Below are 21342 nucleotides of genomic sequence, written 5' to 3'. Positions count from 1 at the left end.
AAAAATTTGTTGAACACTCCAAATCCTGTGGACTCATTCATAGAGGACCCATCAGTAAAGTACATATTATCACAATTGACACGCCCATACTTTGCTTCGAAAATCGTAGGAACGATCCCCGATCGATGATAATCTGGAATTCCATGGATATCCTGCATCATGGACAGATCAAAATGCACAGAGGAATTGATGTAGTCAGGAAAACAAACACGGTTGGGAATATACGAAGAAGGATCAACCTGCATGGAGACGAATTCATGATATGAGCTCATGAATCCAGAATGAAAATTTAGCTCGATCAGCTGCTCAAAATTTCCGATCACCAATGGGTTCATAACCTTACACCGAATGAAGAACCGAAGAGATAATAAATTGAAGCGATCTTTTAGTGGGAGTACGCCTGCCAAAACCTCGAGACTCATGGTATGCGTTGAGGGCATACATCCCAACGCAATACGGAGACAAAGATACTGAATTCGCTCGAGTTTAATGAGGTGTGTTTTGGCAGCTGATTGAAAACAGAAACTGCCATACTCCATCACTGAGAGAATAGTTGTTCGATACAACATTAGAAGATCTTCGGGATGGGCTCCCCACCAGGTGCCGGTAATTGTACGGAGAAAGTTTATTCTTTGTTGGCATTTTTTACTCAGATACCTAATATGGGCCCCCCATGTACATTTGGAGTCGAACCAGACCCCAAGATACTTGAAAGACATAGCATGAGTGATCGGTTTACCCAAAAGTTGAAGCTTTGGTTTTGCTGGTCTATGCTTCCTAGAAAAAACCACCATCTCTGTTTTCTCCGTGGAGAATTCGATCCCTAGCCCAATGGCCCAGGTTGAAAAATTGTTCAAAGTATCTTGTAAGGGTCCTTGCAGTTCGGATTCGTTTGATCCTACGACAGACACCACTCCATCATCTGCAAGTTGTCTTAGGTTGCAATTTTGTGTAAGGCAATTGTCGATGTCGCTTACATAGAAGTTGTACAAAAGGGGGCTTAAACATGAGCCCTGGGGGAGTCCCATGTAGGAGACCCGACTTACTGTCGAATCCCCGTGAGAAAAATTCAAATGTTTCTCACAAAGCAAGTTATATAACATATTATTCAATAGAGGCGGCAGACCCCGAGAGTGTAATTTGTCTGACAGGACCTCTATTGAAACAGAATCAAAGGCCCCCTTTATGTCCAAGAATACTGAAGCCATTTGTTTTTTTTCGGCGTAAGCCAATTGAATTTCTGAAGAAAGCAACGCAAGACAATCATTCGTCCCCTTGCCCCTGCGGAACCCATATTGTGTATCTGAGAGTAGGCCATTCGTTTCAACCCATCGATCAAGGCGAAACAAGATCATTTTCGCCAACAATTTCCGTATACAAGACAGCATTGCTATTGGGCGGTACGAATTGAAGTCGGACGCGGGTTTTCCGGGTTTTTGAATAGCTATAACTCGTACTTGTCTCCAATCATCTGGAACAATATTATGCTCCAGAAACCGATTGAATAAGTTCAACAAGCGATGTTTCGCCACATCAGGGAGATTTTTCAGCAAGTTGAACTTAATTCTATCCGATCCCGGAGCAGAATTGTTACATGAAAGGAGAGCAAGAGAGAATTCTACCATCGAAAACTCGGAATCAAGATCGCACCTATCTTGTGGTATATCTCGAACAATTTTTTGCACAGGAGCGGAATCAGGACAAACCTTCCGTGCAAAATTAAAAATCCATCGATGTGAATATTCTTCGCTTTCATTCGTTGAAGAGCGATTTCTCATGTTTCGAGCCACTTTCCATAATTTTTTCATTGACGTTTCTCGTGACAAACCTCCCACGAAATTTCGCCAATAAGCACGTTTTTTCCCTTTGATCAAGTTTTTAAATTGATTTTCAAGGTCCAAATACGTCTGAAAATTTTCAGGGGTTCCACGTTTCCGAAAAGCTTTAAATGCATTCGATTTTTCTACATAAAGCTTGGAACATATGCTATCCCACCATGGATTGGGAGGCCTTCGACGAATAGTGGAACCTGGGATGGGTTTCGTTTGAGCGCGAACCGCGCTGTCATAGATCAAACGAGAAAGGAAGTTATACTCCTCCAATGGAGGTAAACCATCTCTGGAATTGATGGCTAGAGCAATCGCGTCCGCATATTTTTTCCAGTCAATGTGTCTTGTGAGGTCATATGCCATGTTTATAGATTCAGAAGAATTCGACCCAATGGTGATGGAAATTTTGATTGGCAAGTGATCACTACCGTTGGGGTCCTGGATTACATCCCACTTGCAATCTAACGATAGTGAATTCGAGCAAAGCGAGAGGTCAAGAGCACTTGGGTTAGCAGGAGGTTTAGGTACACGTGTTGTTTCCCCAGTGTTCAAAACGGTCATATTGAAGCTGTTACAAAGGTCAAATATCAACAATGAACGATTGTCGTCGTACTGTTCCCCCCAGGCAGTTCCGTGAGAGTTGAAGTCTCCCAAGATCAATCGTGGCTCAGGAACGAGTGAGCACATGTCAACAAGTTGCTTGCGGCTAACCGCAGCTCTCGGAAGCCAATACAAGCTGACAATACAGAGGTCTTTGCCTCTGATGTTTGCATGACAAGCAACAGCTTCAATCCCTCCAATAGGTGGAAGGTCAATTCGAAAAAATGAGTGGCACTTATTGATCCCCAATAGCACCCCTCCGTATCTGTCATCACGGTCCAAGCGTATGATATTAAAATCGTGGAAAGAGAGATCATCTCGCGAAGAAAGCCAAGTTTCGGACAGAGCAAAAACATCACAATTGAACTTATGAATTAAAAATTTGAATGTATCCAATTTAGGGATAAGACTACGACAATTCCACTGTAAAACAGTGATATCTCCGACCTCTCTATTTGAATTAGACATCAAGAGAGATAATCATTGCAAGGAGGGGCCATGTTTGCATCAATTGCTGCAAAATTGTCTTTAATACTGGAAGCATTGAAATGACAATGGTTCTGATGGAGTCGGAAACGTTAAAACACTTGAAGATTTGATCCAAAAGGTCAGACAACTTTATAAATCCCGATTGGGAAGTTGAGCTGGACGGAAAAATAGGGACAGTTGGGGTTTTTGATGTCCCCTCGAGTGCTGGGTCGTTCGAAGGTGAACTATTCCCACGGAAGCCAGGAGGAACCTGATTTTGCTTGTCCGCTGCACTCGTTTTTTTAGGCAAGCTAACAGGGGATATCACCGGAGGGACTTGTGATTGAATTTTGGGAGTGGTCACATTTTTGCGCCGGGGATTCCCTTGGGAAATAAACGGTGTACCCCCGTGAGCTGTGTCCGCTTCCATTTCGTCAACTGGCAACGTGGAAAAGATATTGTGTGAGGAGATTGGATGTTGTTGTTGTTGGGCCTGTGGAGAAGCGCCCTTTAAAATTTCCGCAAAAGTGCGTTTCGAGCGTTCCTTTAAAGAGCGCTTCTGTTTCTCCCAGCGACTCTTGTAATTTTCACAAGCTGAGAGCTCATGTGGGGTCCCCCCGCAATATGGACACTTATGCTCAGTCGCACTGCAGGATTTGCCCACATGTTGCTCTCCGCAAGTGGCACAGCGCTCCTTGTTGGCGCAGTAGTCTGCTGTGTGACCAACTGACTTGCATTTGTTGCAAGTCATGGGCTTTGGCACGAAGAGACGCAGCGGAAGCCTCAATTTGTCCACCATAACGTAGTCAGGGAGGGCGGAACCAGCAAAAGTTACTCGAAACGAGTCGGACGGCGTGAATTTTGTTTTTCCCTCTTCCTGGGACACTTTTCCTAATTGATGGCAGTCCAAAATTTTAACTTTCGTCAAAGGGAGCTTTTTAAATCTGCCATCTCCCTCTTTTATTAATGCGCTCGTCAGACCCGTTTCTGTGATCACCCCCGAAATTTCTACGTTATGGCAGGGCACATAGACGCGATATTCTAGTACGAACCTATTGTCGACAACAATCTCGTTAGCTTGCTTCCGATCAGCCACGACAACACGCAGTTTGTTCGGTCGAACCTTTCTAATTTCGACCACGGAGGAATAATTTTTTGTCAGATCTTTCATGATCTGAATGACGTTGAGCGATTTCCCGTTGGGTTTTGGCCGGAAGAAAACAACCCATGGGCCAGATCCAGATGCATCTTCTGGATAGACCTTGACACGCGGAGAGGGGACAACTGCGGGGGAGGACGAGGTCGATTGTTGAGCGGGAGCGGGAACAGTTGGGCTGGGAGGCAAGTTCGGGAGATAATCGGAAGCGGGAGCGGGAGATTGAGGGGGCGAAGTGGAAAAGTTTGCCAATTTTCTTGAAGGGGGCTTGTTGAGGTTGATTAACTCTTCCTCTGAAAAGACATCGTCTGAGGGGGGAACGCGTTTAAGCGACTTCCCAGTAGTTAGTGAGGAGGAAACATCAGATTCAATGTCCATATCAAGAGGATCGCACTCTGCCATTATGGCAGATATACAATTATACTTTTTCTTTTTTTTTTTAAATCCTTAACCTAATATATATATAAACTAAAATACTTGAAGCGCACGGTGCGGATGATTTGTATCGGTGCTCCAATCGAACCACGTGATGATCGCTTGGCACAACAGCAATGGTGTATCGCACCACAATACGATGACGAGGAACGGCACACGCTCACAGCGCCCGCAGTGGAGGACTTCTCCCTCCCGCTGGTTGTGATTACTTATCACTTCACTCTCGCAATAAAGAAAACACCGTTAGAGCGACACAATCACTTCAGCGAAACCGATAACGGTATTGTTCCAACACAATAACGGACACGAACAACTTTGCGTCCGGCGGCGTCGGACTGCGCGAGCTGACTGATGAGTATTTTGATTCGAATGAAAGTTTGTATTCCGTAACTATTTTTGACGAACTTTGTGGAGCATCGAATTTTTATGAATTTTCGAAGCTTCGAATTTTTGTATGTTGACAATCATTCTGAGCCACAAATTATGAATCCTGATGTGATGATCCGAAATTTTTTTATAGATGTTACTTAAGTTTCTTAATCACTGACACAGTTAAGAAACGTTTTTCAGGTGAACTTTTCTTACCTTTTTTTGGAAACGGTCTAAAACACGTGAAATTTTTGTTGCAGTCCATTATGGTATACTGTTATTCACTCTATAAGGAAGATTCGACTGATGAACGATATTTGAATCTGAGTAATAATGTCGTGTACTTTGAATATGACAACATTCCAACATGCTTTGGTGGCGTCTGAATCCTATCGATAATTGCGTCTCTATTCTGCTCGATATTACCATTATGATCTTTTAACCCTTTGTGGTCGTTTGTCTGCTCTCAGCCACCACAGCGAGAAACCATGCTAATCTTATATTTGACTCAACCAAGTATCAGTTCATGATTTTCCTAAACGAAGCTTGATGTCTAGTGAACCTGTTCACGGATCAATACGGTGCTCCTATAAGTAATAGATAACGGTACTCAGTTTCAAACAAAGTAGTCACCCACACAAGACAACGCACAATGCGTTGAATGCATACGAATGTGGGACAAAAGTAATAACAGCAGAATTTAGCCATTGTTACACTTTGGTGTGATGGATAAGATTGTTCATAAGTATCAGACCTACTGTTTGCATAAATGCCTCATGTCATTTGAATAATCACATAAGTGTTTCAAGCGTCAAAATCTGTTTTATATAAAAAGAACACATTGAAATACATTGTTAACACTAAACCTACCACGAGGGGTCAAATGACCCATTTTAAGCTTTTAGTCAAAATTTTCTAGCAAATTACATTGTCACAACATAATTTGTCTACACTACTTTTCTTAAAACATACAACGAATGTATTTTTCACCGTTTACTCCTGTAATCTGTCCTAACTACCGTAACGGGTCATTTGATCCGTGCAAACATTCATAAGATATCAGAATAATTTGTATATGTGGTTGTGATACAAATCCGTTGCATTACACATTTCTGCTATTGCTTTATATATTTTGTTGAATTTGTGAATGAATAGTGAATGATTAGAATAAATTGTATTGCTAACTATCCAAGCGGGCTAACAGTAATCATTCCAAGCTCAGCCATTCCATGCCAAACCGATATAGTGGTTCTCAGATTTCCGTCAATAGTGGTAATTTTGTTCTTTATCGCAAAACATAAAACCCATATTTTTTTTTATTTTTTTATTAGGGTGCCCATTTCCATTATAGGGAGATCCGAAAAATCATGTTTTCCACTTTTTCTCAAAAATGACTATTTTCAAAAATTTATAACTTTTGAACCACTGAACCGATTTAGATGATCAACATATCAAATTGAAGCCAATAAACCAACCTTCATCAAAAAATATTGGACTTGCAAAAGAATGGATTTTATTTTCGTAATTATTGATTGTAGTCGTTTTTTATTGTTTTCATGGCTTTGGACTATAGGGCGCTATATTTTTTTATATTTTTATATTTTTACTTAAGATATCTCGATATCAGAGATGCTATTCTTTTTCGTTTTCGAGGTATGATTTTTCAAAGTTGGTGGTTCGAAAAATCATTTTTCTCTCTTTATCCAAAAATGACTTTTTGCGAAAATTCATAACATTTGAACTACTGAACCGATTTAGATGATCGACATATTAAATCGAAGCCAATAAGCCAATAACCTTCTTTGAAAAATATCACATTCGCGGAATGATTGAATTCTAGTCGTACAGGTCTAGTCTAGTCACACAGGAATTTTGAACGAAGGCTTGAAACATGTTAAATTTGAAAAATAATAACTCAAAACCGAAAAAAATACATCGAGATATGTTATGTAAAAAATCCTCAGCTTTCAAGAAAAAATATAAAAATATATAGTGCCCTCTAGTCCAAAACCATGAAAACATTAAAAACCGACTACAATCAATAATTACGAAAATAAAATCCATTCTTTTGCAAGTCTAATATTTTTTGATGAAGGCTGGTTTATTGGCTTCAATTTGATATATCGATCATCTAAATTTGTTCAGTGGTTCAAAAGTTATGAATTTAAAAAAAAAAATTTTTTGGGAAAAAGTGAAAAAAAAAGATTTTTCGGACCACCCTGAATTAAAAATGGGCGCCGTAGTAAAAAAAATTAAAAAATACGGGTCTAATGTTTTGTGACAAAGAACAAAATTACCACTTTTGACGCAAATCTATATCGTTTTGGCATGGAATGGCTGAGCTACAGTGCTATTTTGCATGTCAAAAATTGTAATTTCATTATTTTACTAATAATTGTTATCCTAAAAATATCGAAATATGATATGTCACGTTTCTCAACAAAAACCATATAAATCGAGTCATTCTTCATTCATAAAGGGTCACTTGACCCGCTGTGGTAGGGATAGGTATACATGAAACATCGGTTTAGTGTTAAGATAATACATATACAGTAAAACCTATTCTTGTACGGAATTTTTTTGTGCGGTACTCGGAAAAAATGAAGTCATCGGTCATTTATTTCGTTTTTCTACCTTTGAAATGTATTCCATCGCTCTACATAAAGATTGTGTCAGCTAATTCCCATTGTCATGTTTGGTTTTGTTTGTTTGAGGTGTCAGTAGGAGCTTATTGACATCAGCAAAGAGTTGATTTTATGATCTGCGCAAGTGAGTAGGCCGCTTATTAAAGTGAAAAAGGAAATGGGATATTGATCACGATTGGAATCATTAGGATTTGAGTTATTTTCTTAAAAAACATTTTAATTAAATTGTGTTTCGAACACTATTTTTTAAAGCTACTGGTGAAGTTTGGTACGATTTTTTATGGGATTTTTTGTGCGGTCTCTAGCCCCCCCCCACAAAAACAGGTTTGCCTGTATATAGTTGACAAAAAAAAATCATAATCTTGCATGTATCACTGCTTTTTCAAGGAAATATAATATCAACCAGTACGACACCCGTGCCCAAATTCAATACGACCAAAAAGGGTTAAAATCAATGAAAATAATTCGATCGCTCTCGGCTCGTGTGCGATACTCTCAGAATACAAATTTCAGCATCGAGCTCCAACGATATGAAATAATATAGAAGTTCTACCGCGCGGCACGATTAGACAGTCTTTTATTCATAAATACGGATAAATTTCTTGGAAATGCAGAATAGTTTTCACATATTGTTGTACATTTATATTTTTTTTCAAAATATTTATTTGTGTCCACGTGGATGTATTATATACCTCCTCCCCCTCATCGTGGACAAGCGTGGACGTTTTCGTAACCCCTACCCCTTTAAAGTTTTCCACGTATCATGTGGATGACCCCTATCTTTGACATAAGTTAGTGCGCGGCATGAAAAAAACGCGAATATCGCACCGAAGAAAAAAACTGCATTGTAAAATGGTCTTAACAAGTGAGTGATACGGATGGAATCACACTTATACTATCACCGTGACTACAAATTTAAGTTCGACTCACATACACAGACACGTAGCGCAACTTTAACAACATCGACAGTGATAGTGTACTGGAATGCAGTCACAAGAATTTGCATGGAAGACTTTTTGTGTGATGTTACGTTCTTCTACGTTGCCGTTACGTTGTATGTGTATCGAACTTTAATCGTGCGGTACGATCTTGACAATGAGATCAACAGGTGGGTGAGCAAAAACACAAACCGCTAAATCAATTGCGCACTCGCTGTAGTGATTCATGTAGAAAAGCCAGAGAGAATTGCTCTCCCAGTTTCTCCCAAACTATAGACATCCTCTGCTTATGGTTGAATACAATATACAATAAAAAATTGCTCGTGGGCTTCGCCACTCATGGATGCATTTTTGAAGAAAGTGACATAGCTAAACAGGCGTACGACAAGCTGGCAGAGACAATACAACCGCTATTCTGTCGATTTGAGGTGTGTTCGCGGCGCGTACAGATGATCGCTTCAACACATTTACGCATTAGCGCTGCGACCGCATCGTCAGTAGCGACAGTATTGTTGATAGTGTAGTTTCGTTTTGGGTCAGTAGGAACGTCTTTTGGTTGTCGTATTTATTTAATATTGATATCGTTTGCTGACTAGCTGGAATTTCTAGTGTTCAGAGGGGCGTGTGCCTCTGGTGATAGGAGATCATGGCTTTCTTCTTCAACTTTGTTGCGATATGCACAATCATCTATTTCCTGGTGCAGATCATCCTCTGGGTGGTGTTGGACTCGGATATTGAGCTTTTCATTCTGTCCAAATTAGGAAAACCTATTTGTAAGCTGCGTAGCTGCTAACGGTATATGTTCCCAAAATTTTATTCGCTCATTTTTTGCGTTTACGCTTCCAGCATCGCTCAAAGGAAAAGTTGTTTGGATTACTGGAGCCTCGAGTGGAATTGGACGAGATCTAGCAATCGCTCTAGCGAAACATGGTGTTCGTCTGTGCTTATCGGCTCGTAACATATCGGAGCTGCTTAAGGTCAAGCAAGATTGTATAGGTAGGAGAATATGCATAGATGATATCATAAAGTTACATGAGAGAAAAAAAAACTGCTGAATTTGATATAATCCCCGACAATAGCGAAATCCAACACCGCTCTCGGCCCGAACGATGTCTACGTGTTGCAAATGGATATGCTGGATATTAATCACCACAATGATTACTTCAACATGGTTCTTGACCACTTTAAGACCATCGATATCCTAGTTAACAATGCGGGACGATCGCAGCGAGCCGACTGGAACAATATCAACGTGAAAGTGGATCGAGAGTTGTTCGAATTGGATGTTTTTGCGGTGGTCCATCTGTCGCGGATTGCCCTCAACTTTTTTATACGCAACTCGATTAAGGGTCACCTCGCGGTAACAAGCAGCACGGCTGGATTGATTGGGGCACCGAACTCGGCGAGTTACACCGGGGCTAAACATGCGTTGCATGTAAGTATACACGTGGGTGAGAGTGAGAACGAGATGCAACTATCTGATGCCGTTGTGGGAGAAAAGTTGAATCAATGCGTTGCTATCACTGAGTCATAGTTTTGTTTTTCGTTGTTTAGCCTTTCATGCACTACGCACGTAGATACAAACAGTGACAATCAATCATTAAAGTGAAATTCTTTTCCAGGGTTATTTCGAAACGCTTCGGAGCGAACCATTCGACGTGAATGTCACAATATTTTGCCCTGGACCTACCGCCACCAATTTCCTACAGGAGTGTTTCACCGATACGCCAGGAATTGTAAGTAATTAATAATGTCATGCATTTTAGCGCCAACTATTACGAAAACATCACAGTTTCATCACACGGAATACCACAAACGCCAAACGTTTCATTTCTAGCAATTTGTCGCACCGAATAGCAATTCCGAAAGTGGACATTACTTATGGATGTTATCTTCTATTTTGTTGTCCGCATTCGAACCGATCCATTCTCAATTTTAAAAACAATCTCTTTTGCCAATATTGGTAAGAAGAAAAATGCACTTGATGCAACACAGCAAAACAAAATGTAAAAACAAATGCCTGGGGTCAACGAACTCGGAATAGGTTTGCAAGTTCTCCGATGTTCAACACAGTGATATGTTTTTATCTTGAGTTTTGTGTACAATGACGTCATCATGGAAACTAATTGATCATGTTAACGCCTTCCCGTATTATTTAATACGTCACACATCAAGTGATTTCACTACTCTGCTAAGCGTTCTAGCGCCCTATGTTATGCAAGTACACCACGAGTGATACTCGATATTGTACGGGAAAGGGTTAATTGAAGACCTAATATGACATATTCAAAATGAAAGATGGCGGGTTGGTCTCGAAGAACTAATCGCAGGGTAGTTAGAGGGTGAGGCTGAGAACATAGTAAACGCGGTGCGGTGCGATGCGAAGCAATTAATTGGAGCTCATCGCTAGAGACGTCGGATAATCGTTCGATTAACAACCCCCGCATGCTGCAGACTGATTTGTCGGCCGATAGTTTGGTCGGCATTCTGTTCTCACGCTTCCTAATCAGTACGGAAAGGTATGCATGTGCGCACATTACACCGATTCCAGTTGGGTCGGTTTTCGCACCAGAAGGCCGACCCGACCAAACTGTTGGTTGACAGAAAGTCTGTAGTATGCGGGAGCTCTAATTCAAATAATCGAATATCTGAAATTATAATCAAGTAATTTTGTATCCAATAATTTCAAATCGAAATATGAATACATCGAATAATTGTCACTGTAATCGCGATTAATGAAAGAAGGAACCTTTCTCAAGGTTAATGCATTTTTAGGTTAAGAATTAGGCTACATAATTTTTTTATCCAACCATCTAGCATCGATAACCCGATAGATCACGAGACCAAAATGACAACGTGATACGTGATTATTACAAGAAATAAATGTTTGCTCGATTAATCAAATATTGAAAGACAATTATTCGAATGAACCGAATATTGAAAACTGTCCCGACGATTAATCATCGATAATCGAATAAATGAAATAAATACATGTAAATAAGCCAACTTAAGGATGCCAGATATGATAACACAGCTTCATTCTGTAAACAGTTGAATTGTGAGATATTTAATATAATAACTAGTTGACCCGACGAACTTCGTCCCGTACAAAATAGATTTTTTAATTTGAATACTTTCAAACATCCACGTTTTCTTACTAAGTGAACGTTAGTGAGTCCAATCACTGAACTCTTCATCGATTGATTACCCTTTAACCCTTTACAATTTCCTTTTACTATATATTGTCTAGTACTTCTACAAAAATTCGTCCTTATAATATAAAATTATTTTCTGACACAATTCTCGTTCAAGATTCTTCAAGCATTTGGGAATAACATGTTTCTCCGTTGCATGGAATACATGTTTGATACAGAGAATATTACAAAATAAAGACAGCTCAAATCGGACCATTCCTTCCTCGGGTTTAGGGCACACCAACACATTTGGCCTTCCATTTTTGTTTATATAGATAGAAGATATGGGAATGCGTTATTCCGTCTGAAAATCCTTTTCCACATTCGAACAAAAATCAATATCGTTAGCGCCAACATCAAATGGACTAACAACGCTTAGCTAATTGTAGAACATATGGGAATTCAATTTTCCGAATTTTCCGCTATATTAATCTACAGGAAGAGACGAATACAACGAAATATAGATGACTCAAATTGAATCATTCCTTCCTCGAGTTTTGCGCTTACCAATACATTTGGCCTTCCATTTTTATTTATAGACTAGATTTTTATAGACTATAGACTAGCGGCAAACTTCGTCCCGCCCAAAATTCGTTTTTTGTTATCAATACCTTCAAACATTCACGTTTTCTTACTATGAGCAAGTTCATGGTTCCAATAGCAGAATTATTCATTGATTGATCTTCTATTCGACTCCGTTGAATTTACCTTTTATTATAAAATTCCTAGTATTTCTAACAAAACTCATCATTATAATATCAGATTATTTTCAGACATAATTCTCGTTCAAGATTTTTCAACCACTTGCAAATAACATGTTTCTCCGTTACATGGAATAAATGTTTTATACAGAAAATATGATAGAATAAAGACAGCTCTAAATCGGACAATTCCTTCCTCGAGTTCTGCTGTTATCAACACATACGGCGATCCTGTTTTTTAGTATAGATAGAATAAGATATAGGATTGCGTTTCATCACATTGAAATCCATTTCCAGTTTCGAACAAATATCAATTTCGCTAGCGCAAAAATCAAATGGACTAACAGCACTTGTCACTATGTAATTGTAAAACATATGGGAATTTAATTTTCCGAATTTTCCCTTTTTCCTTCAGAGTTCTCCGGAAATTTTCAATTGTCATGTACAGCTGGAATATTTTTGGTTGGAATAAGTGTAATATTTTTATGGAACCCCCTCTCCATTCCAGAGGAGGGAGGGGTATCTTACCATTGGTAAGATACCCCTCCCTCCTCATACCCAACAACCTCGAGTTATGCAGAAGTTTGTGTTTCGTTTGTCTGGCAGCCTGCCTTAGAGAAGGGGGGAGGAGTGTATTCACCATTTGCTTGATTAATTCTCGAGCAATGCAGAAATTTATGTTTCATTTGTATGACAGCCCCCCCCCTTCGAGAAGGGGGTTGAGAGTCTAACTATCATAGAAACATTTATTGTACCCTAAATCCTCAATATGCCTAATTTTGTTTCATTTGCTTGATTAATTACCGAGTAATGTTTGTGTTTAATTTGTATGGCAGCCCCCTTTAGAGAGGGGGGAGGGGTCTCAAACTATCACGAATACCTTTCCCGGCTCCAAAAACCCCTACATACCAATTTTCATGTTGATCGGCTCAGTAGTTTCCGAGTCCATAAGAATCAGACAGACAGACAGATAGACAAAAATCCATTTATATATATATATATATATATATATATATATATATATATATATATATATATATATATATATATATAGGTGCTACATTTGACGATTTGAAACCTTTTTGATCTATGTACATTGTATGAATATGCTTTTAAAAAGATTTATGTGGAAAAATTACACTTTTAAAGATTTGTTCCATTCCCGTTGATCAAAAACACTACGGGGCACAATGAGCCACCATGCTGGGCAATATGACCATATTAATTGATTCAATAATTGAATCGTTAGGAAATAACGTAATAAATTTGTTCTGTCTGTTGGTAACTGTGGGGTGGACTGTATTTTTTATGTTGCTCCACTCATGGAGGCAACGGGTGCGTGGAAGGAACCCTCGTGGCTCCGATCCGTACTGTAAAAGGCCTGACCTTTTCAGGATGTGCTTCGGAAAAGGGATTGAATAGTGCGAAGTGTAAACATGGTGGTTGGGTACTATTTATACTTTGTACATTGTTTTATAGTTTAATTCACTGACAGTTCTTATTCACACTTTTACACGAATGCACTTTTATACGAATTCATCTGTGTTTCGGAGCATGCTCATTCGCCAGAGCACATGTGTGCGCAAGGAGTGGGAGCTCAACTCTTGTGGCGCATCAGCACCGAGTTGCATTCTGAAGACTGCTAACAGCAAAGAGCGGAAAAGTAAGCACATGCAATTGTTGCTTGGTGTGCTTCGGGTCCATTCCGCGCCATACATTCACGCTCAATAAAAATTAACTGATCTTCTACATGAAGTCTTGAAGTGAAGTTCTTCTACATCAGTGAAAATGTTCAGAAATAAGTCATACATTTCAGTATAAAGCGTACAATGCTTATTTTGTTCACTGCTTCTTTTGTTTTTCGTGATAATCAGTCAGTGTGAGATTTCTTTCAATATCTTTATAAAACAATTTAATTTGAATACGGTTTTCACGAAGATACTCAATAAGTATACTTCTAACACAATTCATGGAAAATAAGTGTTATTGGTTCAATAACAAGCCCAAACGAAGTGTGGCTCATTACGCCCCGCCTGGTCATATTGCCCCTATCTACCGTACCTCGCATCATGTTCTGCTTAAGACAACATACGCAGCGTACGTAGATAAGCTCCAATCAGATTCGAAGTTGAATCCTTCATCATTTTGGGCTTTTGTTAGGGCTCAAAAATGATCAAAACGCATTCCATGCAATGTTGAATATAAAGGACGCCCTGCAAGCACAGCCAAAGAAGCCGCCAAACCTGTTTGCTGAATTCTTTCAAAGTGTTTTCCGATTCATATCTCCGGCATCCAATACGGAAACATTCCGTCTCACACCTTCGTATGATGTGCATCTTCGTCATTTCCGTTTTTCTGCCAGAGACGTTTTCGAAGCGCTAAACGATCTGGATGTCTCAAAAGCCATGGCCATTTATCGCCAAGGGGTGCGCAGGGTTTATGAAAATTTTGATTTCTGAATCAGAAAGGATGTGTTCGTTAACAGAATTAGGGACTTTAAGTCTGTACGATTTCATATCGAAGACAAAGAATAAATAAATAAATAATTTGATATTTTTTTCAGAAAAATTCAGACATAATTCAAGTTTCTTACATTCTTCTTTCTTTCTTTCTCTCAGAAATACAATCAATCCGTACGCCCGGAGGACAAACGCATGACGAGTGAACGCTGCGGGCATCTGTACGCGCTGGCCCTGGCCAACAAGACCCAGCTCAGCTGGGTTGGTAACTTTCCCATCAACGCGATACTCTACATAGGCTGCTATTACCCGAACATTAAAAAATTGTAACTATAGACCATAACTGGACGTAATTGACGTAATTTAATTATCACTTAATTTGCAGGATGTTGAAAATTGTTGGCATGCAGCGTCTCAGACAAGTACGAGATAGTCAGTGAGAAAAAACTTCGCGTATGCTTCGACTGCACACACACACACACACACACACACACACACACAAACACCGGAACTCGCTAGTCTAATGAAGAATGATAATTAGGTTCAAAAACATTGTTCATTCCGTATGCTGAACGCGAATGTAGATGTTAGAACGCATTAGGACTAAGTTGCAATGCACTTCCAGCACAAAGAAGTGCACTCTAGTTCAAGTTCAAGTTCAAGATTATTTCCGTTGTTATCGATTACACCGTTCAATATGTTTATTTATTAACTTAGAAGAAAATCAAACTTTACCAGTAGCTAATTGCAGTGTTGAAAGAAATAAGATGCCATTTTTGTGAAACTAAATCAGGAAAGACTACACAAAAACACTTTGATAAAATGCATTTACTTAAATTTGTGAGAGATTGAAAAATGAAATAAAATGTGTAAGAAAATATTTATTTATGCAATTCTCCCGAAATTCTTTCCTAAGTTAGGTCAATTCAATTCGTGAATACGCAAATGAGTGTACTAATCTAAAGATCTCACAAGATTGTATGAGTTCCGTAACATTGCTCAATTTCTAGCAAAGAAAAGGTGTCCAGGAAAGTGATAGTGATAGAATTTTTGGGATTCCAATTGGGATACTGGAAGTCTTGGGCAATGGATACATTCAATTATTCCAAACATTGCTTCAAAAGCGTGCCCAGCAAACATAAAATCGTATAACTTGGCATGTTCTAAGTCATATATAAAATTGAGGGGCTTAGAATGAAAGGGGTGTAAGTGATTTGATCGATTACTCTACATCGACTCTTTCTTTTGGTCATAACTTAGCTGCAAATACATTCCCAGCTGTATTTACCAACGTGGAAAATAGGTCAGAACTTCATCTATCGGATTCTATAGCAAACTTAAATTGGAAAGTTTTTGCAGTTGAGTTATTAACTAAATAAAAAGTTGATGAAGAGAAAACGATCAAGTCACTTACACCCCTTGCATTCTGAGCCCCTCAAATGGTATAGTCGTATATCGACTGTGTCGAATCACAGTCGTATATAATGTCGATCAAAGTATACATCGTGTATATCTACAATCGCATAAAACGCGAAAAACACGATTCTAATTTTCACGACAGATTAGTCGTTACTCGATATAACAAGCATCGGTTCTCTGACACACTCTATCGTAAAACCAGTCTAATCAGCATCATTTATATCACGCAGATGCAGTTCGTGAGCCACATAAACGTATATTCTAAATCAATGTAGTACTGCGAGAAAACGTGTTACATGCTGTGGAAAATCATTCAACGGTAAGTAATATTAGATCTTAATGGATCATAACATATTATGAATTTGACACATCAAGATTCTTCTTCTTCTCTAATGGTACTGACGTTTCTAGGGATACTAGGCCGTTTCAACGTTGTAGATATTTCTATGCCAAATAACACACCTTGAGCATATTATGAGTGGGAAGCTCTAGAATACGCGTGATTGCAGTGCAAGTCGGAAGAATCTTCTTTGAAGAAAGAAAGATCCGTTCGACTAGAAAGGAAAACGAATCTGAACATCTGGCATGATATGTGTAATGCTAACCATTCGGTCGCAGGAGCACACACACATCAAGATTGTTGTTGTTTATTTGGCTTTAGTTGACTCACAAACAGTATCAACTTATGTAATACACTGCGTTTCACAACTATAGAACCACTATTTTTTTGAGTTTCCAGAGATATGTAAGAAGTCGGTTGAATTGAAGTATATAATGTAGAATGCAATAACTATCTACAGTCTTATAAGACCATTTCAACTTTATTGTTGCGTTCATACGCGAAGCATTCAAAAAGCTAAAATTCCAGTGTTTCATAACTATAACACCAGATGGAAAAACTCTCATTCCTTAACAAAATTAACGCCAATTTAACATGAATTACAATAAGTTTCTAATGTTGTAGTGTGTATCTCGTTCTACGCAGAGGATACTGCTTGTTTAAGCTCTTCAAATCACTCATACTGCTTGTAAGCTGCATCTCCTATTCGTAGGATCATTCCTCATTAGTTCATGATAGAATTTTGATCTAGTTAACAAGCTGACCAGTCCAGAATCTGAAGTCCCTATTCATGCCATGACTTTCCGGATTTTATGAATTGATGCACAAATTACCCAATCCATTCTCAATTATCCAATTGTTTTTGATGCAAAAACAGCAGTATGATTCTGGAGTACTTCGTTGCACTTCTGACTGTTCATTCGTGTAAATGGTATGCAATCTGAACCAGGACTTTTTGAGAAAATTCTTAAATTCACATCAAATTACAATCGTATAAAATATAATATCAATCGAATTCGAAATATCCGAAATTGTATAAAATGCAAAAACACGATTTTCTATATCATTGATGGATTAAGTCGTATATCGGTATAACGATCATTCTAGTATCGCGATTTGCAATATTTTATACGCACCTTCTATTCATTTTATATAGCACTAGCTGACCCGGCAAACTTCGTATGGTGGAGTGTCGAACCACCATACAAACGTTTATCGATCCCTAAAACCTCCACATGCCAAATTTGGCTCCATTTGCTTGATTAGTTCTCGAGTTATCATCGACATCCAGTCTCACTTGTGGTGTACTTGCATAACATAAGGCACTAGAACGCTCAGCAGAGTAGTGAAATCACTTGATGTGTGACGTATTAAATAATACGGGAAGGGGTTAAGAACAACATAGAATGTTAGCTGGAATCCAACATCAATAGATAGCTATTCATTAATATCGTTAGATTGGATAGGAGATTTTTTTTATTCGTATGGAATTTATATTTTTGAAATTCAGTTGGGAAAGATAAAGTGCTTCTTCTTTAAACGTCGAAAACTGTATATGAAAATATGTTTATCGGCCGATAATAGTATATGTAATAATTTGATGCGCACAACATATGTGCAAATTTTCATATTTTCTGTTTGGACAATACACAGGTTCCATGTAAGATCATGTTTAATAATGGTTCCATTCTATCCTGGATTCCTCGAGTCGAGAAGACGCACCACGCTAGATATGGGGTACAGACTAGGGGGGCGTTGCTGATTCATGGTCAGCTGCATCCCAATAGGAAGTATCCCGTGTCGGGCACAGGTACAGAGCATTGGAGACAGCAACATCACAGTTACGAAAACACTTGTAATACTAACCTCGAGCCAACCGCGAGTAATCGGTTACATATTACTAACATAGTTATAAGGCAAACATTGTCGAAATATTGAACTCTCGGCCCCGTCAGGTTGACGCCGTATGAGCCTTAATAAAAATATATATTTTGGATAAAAAAAAATGGTTCATTCAAAGAAAAAACAAGAAGTGGGTTATATCTGTGCTATAACCGCAGGGGTAACGTACGACTATCGTTGATTTAGTGATCATTTGTTTTTATTTGCATCTGAATCAATTGTGAATGAATGAATAAATGAATATTTGGGGGACTTCGAAAACGAGTGCGTTACGTTGGAGGGACAATATTCAGCAAAAGAAGCAATCACACAAAAGTTGTATAATACATAATACATTATTTTTATTGTGATATGAATTGTATTCCATTTCCAATAGACAAAATATCTGTTGCATCAAATCAGTCTACATAATTTTTGCGTTCACTCATCCTTTCTCATAACACCCATTTCTCGTTTGAGAAATTGTTGAGTAAACATCGTTTGCCTGTGCGCGTAGAGCGGGAATTCCTTCTTAAGATTCATTGCACCTCTTATAAATTGCAGAGAGTCGTGGTCTTACGTTGATCGCGCTTGATTGAAAAATCACAAAACCAAATGTATTTGGTCGCAGTATTATATGGATAGAAAACATTAAAATATACTCTTTCGCTTGAATGTATTATTCAATTCCAAGGGGAACTGGCAGATTGTTTTTCAGCAACGATGAAATCTTTCCTAGATCTTCTCGATGCTGGATGGCAACCAAACGAAAAGAGTTCCACGCGTGTATGTGTGTGTGGCGGCTGCTCCAATGTCTCAAGCGAACCCGTTTGTCGATGCTGATATTCTCTTGGTCGCCTTTTCAGTGGCATCACTCTCCTGGCTCTTGGTGACACCGATCATCAGCGCTTTCATGTTAGCTTCCCCACAACAGCGACAACATGCTCCAATCGCTGTTTAATTATAACTGAGTGGATTTCCGAGCGGCGCTCGCTTATATTGGGGATTTCAATAGCCTGTTTTGAAAGCAATTTTAAACAAATTTTTCAATCCAAAAGTAACGAGTATATAACGCGTAGACATTTTATCTTTCGAAAGAAGTGTTTATCATACCATTTCATTCAGTTGTTTAGAAGCTTTTAACGCTCAAAATCTCGGTCTCCGGCGTAACGCTTTCGTTTTCGAAACTTCGATTTTACACCCCGGTATAGAAATGAAAGACGTAATCCTACGTCAAAACCCAGTAGCGATTTTCACTAACAATCAATAATACAAACAATCACGATAGCACGTACACGTAATATATCAAACAACGGATTGAAAGCAATGAAAAAAAAATTTCTCAACTTTCCCTCACCAGAAGATTTTATGTTTATCAGTTCGTTCACAAACCATTCGCTCGCGATCAGTTCGTGGGGCGAACTACCGTTCTTTAAAAAAGAACGGACCATTCGTTCATTCTTTTTGCGAACTAGTTCTTTCGTACGGTTCGTGAATGAATTTTCGTACTTTTCTTCGGATATCCTCCATCAAAATTTGGATTCTCTGTGGCCATTTAATCCCACGATCTCTTCATGTTTGCAGCATCTCGAGTCGAGTTGAATTGAGGACAATTGGGAAGATAGAGGTCTGTTTAAAGGCAATCAACCCCAATCTCGCGGTACCACTGAAGCACCTCTCGACTGTAGTGGCAGCTTGCCAAATCTGGCCAAAACTTCGCTGGACCTTTGTGAGCCTTGATAAACAGAAGGAGACTTTTCTGCTGAGTGATCTAATGGAATTTCAGGCCTGGGAGCTGTCCAAAATCCATTTTCACATATGTTTAGTCATCCATCATCATGCATCCTACGCACTTCGTCAAAACTTTATTGTACTACCTTCGAGTGCGTCTTTTGGCCACCAGATTTTGCTTCAGCGTCCTGTTTGGTTGTTGGTTTGGTTACAGATACGGAATTTACAATAATCTTCTCGCATACGGATTCTCCGGATGGTACTTTGATTAGAGTTGTATTTTTTGCCTATGTCATGAGTTTGCCTTAATTATTTATTTATAATTACGCTACATCCCATTAAGAGATTTGACCTTATTCACAACGTTGTTCCGCCAATGAACCCGGTCCATAGCTGCAGTTCTCTAACTCCCGGCTGCCTCTATTCTTGTCAAGTCTTGTTAACCTGGCCCAACCATCTCCCATAGGGCTTCGCTTCTTCTCGTTCTCACCGGTTCTCACCGTCATCAGGGCTGCTATTCGGCAATCTTGCAACATGCCCTGCCCATCGCACTCGTGCTGCCTTGGCGACTTTCTGGATGTTGAGTACGTCGTTGAGTTGCGTCAGTTCATGGTTCATCCTCCTTCTCCATACTCCGTTTTCTTGTGCGCCGTATATTTTTGTATTGCTTATAAGTCCTCTCAGGGCATCGTCGATGCTTCGTGCCCATAGAGCGAATCAGTGATTTGTACACGGTATACTTCGTAAGGGGTCGGAGTTTGTTGGACCTTAAGAATTTGGGGATCCCATAGTAGGCGCGACATTCGTTGAAAATGGGTCTTCGAATTTCACGGCTGTTATTGTTTGTTCTAAACTACTTCGAGCTCACCGCCGTCGATCACAACACTACGCGTTGATGACAAGGCTAATCAGCCCTGCTGCGTGTTGCAGTCGGGTATACGAGTTCGCTACCGTCGCAGGTGTTCTTCCGATTATGTCATCGGTGAAGCAGATAAACTGACTAGACTTGTTGAAAATTGTGGGCGGCATGTTGAAGCCCGCTCTCCGCATAACACAAGAGCAGACAGAAGAGTCCTCCGAGCACAAGTCTGTATGCTATTCTGATTCATTATACTAATACAGATTTGCTGCCTACCAAAGACATGTAGACTCACAACACTCTACGTCAAGACTTGGG

The 21342-nt window shown here is 39.3% G+C and overlaps 1 protein-coding gene across 1 annotated transcript; it reads left to right on the top strand.

Moving 5' to 3' along the window:
* The first annotated feature begins 8596 nt into the window (after positions 1–8596).
* On the top strand, positions 8597–15668 carry LOC129764952 (dehydrogenase/reductase SDR family member 7-like). Its single transcript, XM_055764636.1, has 7 exons — positions 8597–8975; positions 9037–9213; positions 9287–9436; positions 9520–9875; positions 10063–10176; positions 14954–15120; positions 15180–15668. Exons 2-7 carry the CDS (start codon positions 9087–9089, stop codon positions 15232–15234), a joined length of 969 nt encoding a protein of 322 aa, XP_055620611.1. The 5' UTR covers positions 8597–8975; positions 9037–9086; the 3' UTR covers positions 15235–15668.
* Positions 15669–21342: the final 5674 nt, after the last annotated feature.

This window comes from Toxorhynchites rutilus, chromosome 2 (genome assembly GCF_029784135.1).
Source record: "Toxorhynchites rutilus septentrionalis strain SRP chromosome 2, ASM2978413v1, whole genome shotgun sequence".
NCBI lineage: Eukaryota > Metazoa > Arthropoda > Insecta > Diptera > Culicidae > Toxorhynchites > Toxorhynchites rutilus.
Note: the sequence above shows the minus strand (reverse complement) of the source record. Positions and strands in the feature narration are given on the sequence as shown.

What these genes read in the sequence shown, in the direction of transcription:
- LOC129764952 (XM_055764636.1), top strand. Translation starts at nt 9,087, where the DNA reads ATGGCTTTCTTCTTCAACTTTGTTGCGATATGCACAATCATCTATTTC. An exon ending in GGTCAAGCAAGATTGTATAG is followed by an intron (nt 9,437 to 9,519) that starts GTAGGAGAATAT and finishes CCCCGACAATAG; the next exon opens with CGAAATCCAACACCGCTCTC. An exon ending in TCACCGATACGCCAGGAATT is followed by an intron (nt 10,177 to 14,953) that starts GTAAGTAATTAA and finishes TCTTTCTCTCAG; the next exon opens with AAATACAATCAATCCGTACG.